The following is a 2,500-nucleotide window of genomic DNA, read 5'->3' on the forward strand; positions in this document are numbered from 1 at the left end:
CTCTCCTCCCTCCCCCTTCCTCCTCCTCCTCCCCTCCCTCCCCCTTCCTCCTTCTCCTCCCCTCCCTCCCCCTTCCTCCTTCTCCTCCCCTCCCTCCCCCTTCCTCCTCCTCTCCTCCCCTCCCCCTTCCTCCTCCCCTCCCCTCCCTCCCCCTTCCTCCTTCTCCTCCCTGTCTCCCCCTTCCTCCTTCTCCTCTCCTCCCTCCCCCTTCCTCCTCCTCCTCCCCTCCCTCCCCCTTCCTCCTTCTCCTCCCCTCCCTCCCCCTTCCTCCTCCTCCTCCCCTCCCTCCCCCTTCCTCCTTCTCCTCCCCCTTCCTCCTCCTCCTCCCCTCCCTCCCCCTTCCTCCTTCTCCTCTCCTCCCTCCCCCTTCCTCCTCCTCCTCCCCTCCCTCCCCCTTCCTCCTCCTCCTCCCCTCCCTCCCCCTTCCTCCTTCTCCTCCCCTCCCTCCCCCTTCCTCCTCTCTGTCCTGTAGTGGTTTGTGCTGCAGCCATGTTGACTGTGTGTGTGTGTGTATGTGTGTGTGTGTGTGTGTATGTATGTGTGTGTGTGTGTGTCCCACGGTCTCTGTGTAGGTATGTGAGGGCCATGTTGACGTGTGTGTGTGTGTGTGTGTGTCCAGGGTCTCTGTGGAGGTATGTGAGGGCCATGTTGACGTGTGTGTGTGTGTGTGTGTGTGTGTGTGTGTCTCCCCCCCCAGGGTCTTTGTGGAGGTATGTGAGGGCCATGTTGACGTGTGTGTGTGTGTGTGTGTGTCTCCCCCCCAGGGTCTTTGTGGAGGTATGTGAGGGCCAGCATGTCTCTGTCAGGGTACCTCCCTCCCCTCTGTGACCCCAAAGACGGACACCTGCTGATGGACGGAGGCTACATCAACAACCTGCCAGGTAACTAGCTAACTAACTAACCCTCACTAACTAGCTAACTAACTAACTAACTACCTAACCCTCACTAACTCACTAACTAACCCTCACTGACTAGCTAACTAACTAACTAACTAACTGTGGTTTATTATTACCTACATCAACAACCTGCCAGGTAACTAGCTCACTAGCCCTCACTAACTAACTAACTAGCCCTCACTAACTAACCCTCACCAACTAACTAACTAACCCTCACTAACTAGCTAACTAACTAACTAACTAGCCCTCACTAACTAACTCACTCATCACTAACTAACTAACTAACTAAATAATAACTGTTGTTTATTATTACCTACATCAACAACCTCCCAGGGGGGTATGCCATCAATGTCGCTAACTAAATCAGCGCTTAATTGAAAAAGCCCGGTTACACTTAACGTTGACTGTGATTTAAGGCTCAAGCTGTTCCATTAACACAATTCAGCCTTGTGTCATCAACGTTAGCTGTAGCCAGGCTTGTAAAGGCGTGCTTTGGCTGCACAGAGTATAGAGACAAAGAAAAGAAGATACTATGACAGAAAGACTAGACAAATCTATCGCAATTCCCAAGGCGAGGGAGACGGCGTGGCAAAAATGTTTGCTGTTGGATTAAATGCGTCATTTTTACTTGCCTACTTATTGTTTTATTTTCATTTGTTAATAAATAAACATTCACTACTGTGGCTATATTATCAGCAGATATTATATCATTCTATAATATTTATACTATATTATTAGAAAATTAAAACAGAATTATGGGCCTGTGGTGCCTATGAAGTTTTAACGTCCTCCCCTCCGTCTCCTCCCCCCCCCCCCAGCGGACGTGGCTCGCTCCATGGGCGCCAAGGTGGTGATCGCCATCGACGTGGGCAGCCAGGACGAGACCAACCTCACCAACTACGGAGACTCTCTGTCTGGCTGGTGGCTGCTCAGGAACCGCTGGAACCCCCTGGCCGAGAAAGTCAAGGTGAGGAGGAGGGGAGGAGAGGAGGGAGGGAGGGTGGGGGGAGGGAGGGGGGTGAGGTGTCTGGCTGGTGGCTGCTCTGGAACCGCCTTAACCCCCTGGCCGAGAAGGGAGGGGGGAGGAGGGAGGGAGGGAGGGGGGAGGAGAGGGAGTGGAGGGAGGAGAGAGGGTGTGGAGGGAGTGGAGGAGAGAAGGACAGAGGGAGGGGGGGGAGGAAAGAAGGAGGGAGGGGTGAGGGAGAGGGAGGGAGAAGAGGATGAGAACGGGAGGGCGGTGGGAGGAGGAGAAGGAGGGAGGGAGAGGGAGGAGGAGGGAGAAGAGAGGGATTAGAAGAAGGGAGGGAGAGGGAGGAGAGAAGGAGGTTGTCGTTTTTACCTGACAAGTGTGTTAATGTATCCCTCCAACAACACTGCCGCGGGTCCCTCTTGTTTACCTGTGGGATCAGGTGTGTTTCTGGTGTAGTAATTACTCTGGGTGGTGACCTCTGACCCCAGGTGCTGAATATGGCGGAGATCCAGACGCGGCTGGCGTACGTGTGCTGTGTGAGGCAGCTGGAGTCGGTGAAGAACAGTGACTACTGCGAGTACATCAGACCCCCCATAGACAGATACAGAACCCTGGAGTTTGGCAAGTTCGACGA

The 2,500-nt window shown here is 54.0% G+C and overlaps 1 protein-coding gene across 1 annotated transcript in view; it reads left to right on the plus strand.

Annotated features, from left to right (window-relative positions):
* The window catches only part of pnpla7a (patatin-like phospholipase domain containing 7a), a gene marked incomplete at both ends in the record, with an annotated part of 18,549 nt that overhangs the window by 12,129 nt on the left and 3,920 nt on the right, over positions 1-2,500 (plus strand). The window contains 3 exons of the mRNA XM_080529691.1: positions 765-881; positions 1,715-1,863; positions 2,355-2,500. The exon at positions 2,355-2,500 is cut by the window's right edge and continues 7 nt beyond it. Coding sequence (XP_080385817.1) covers positions 765-881; positions 1,715-1,863; positions 2,355-2,500 — 412 coding nt within the window. The remainder of the gene's footprint in view (positions 1-764; positions 882-1,714; positions 1,864-2,354) is intronic.

Source organism: Nansenia antarctica (genome assembly GCF_963989245.1).
Source record: "Nansenia antarctica genome assembly, chromosome: 4".
Taxonomy (NCBI): Eukaryota; Metazoa; Chordata; class Actinopteri; order Argentiniformes; family Microstomatidae; genus Nansenia; species Nansenia antarctica.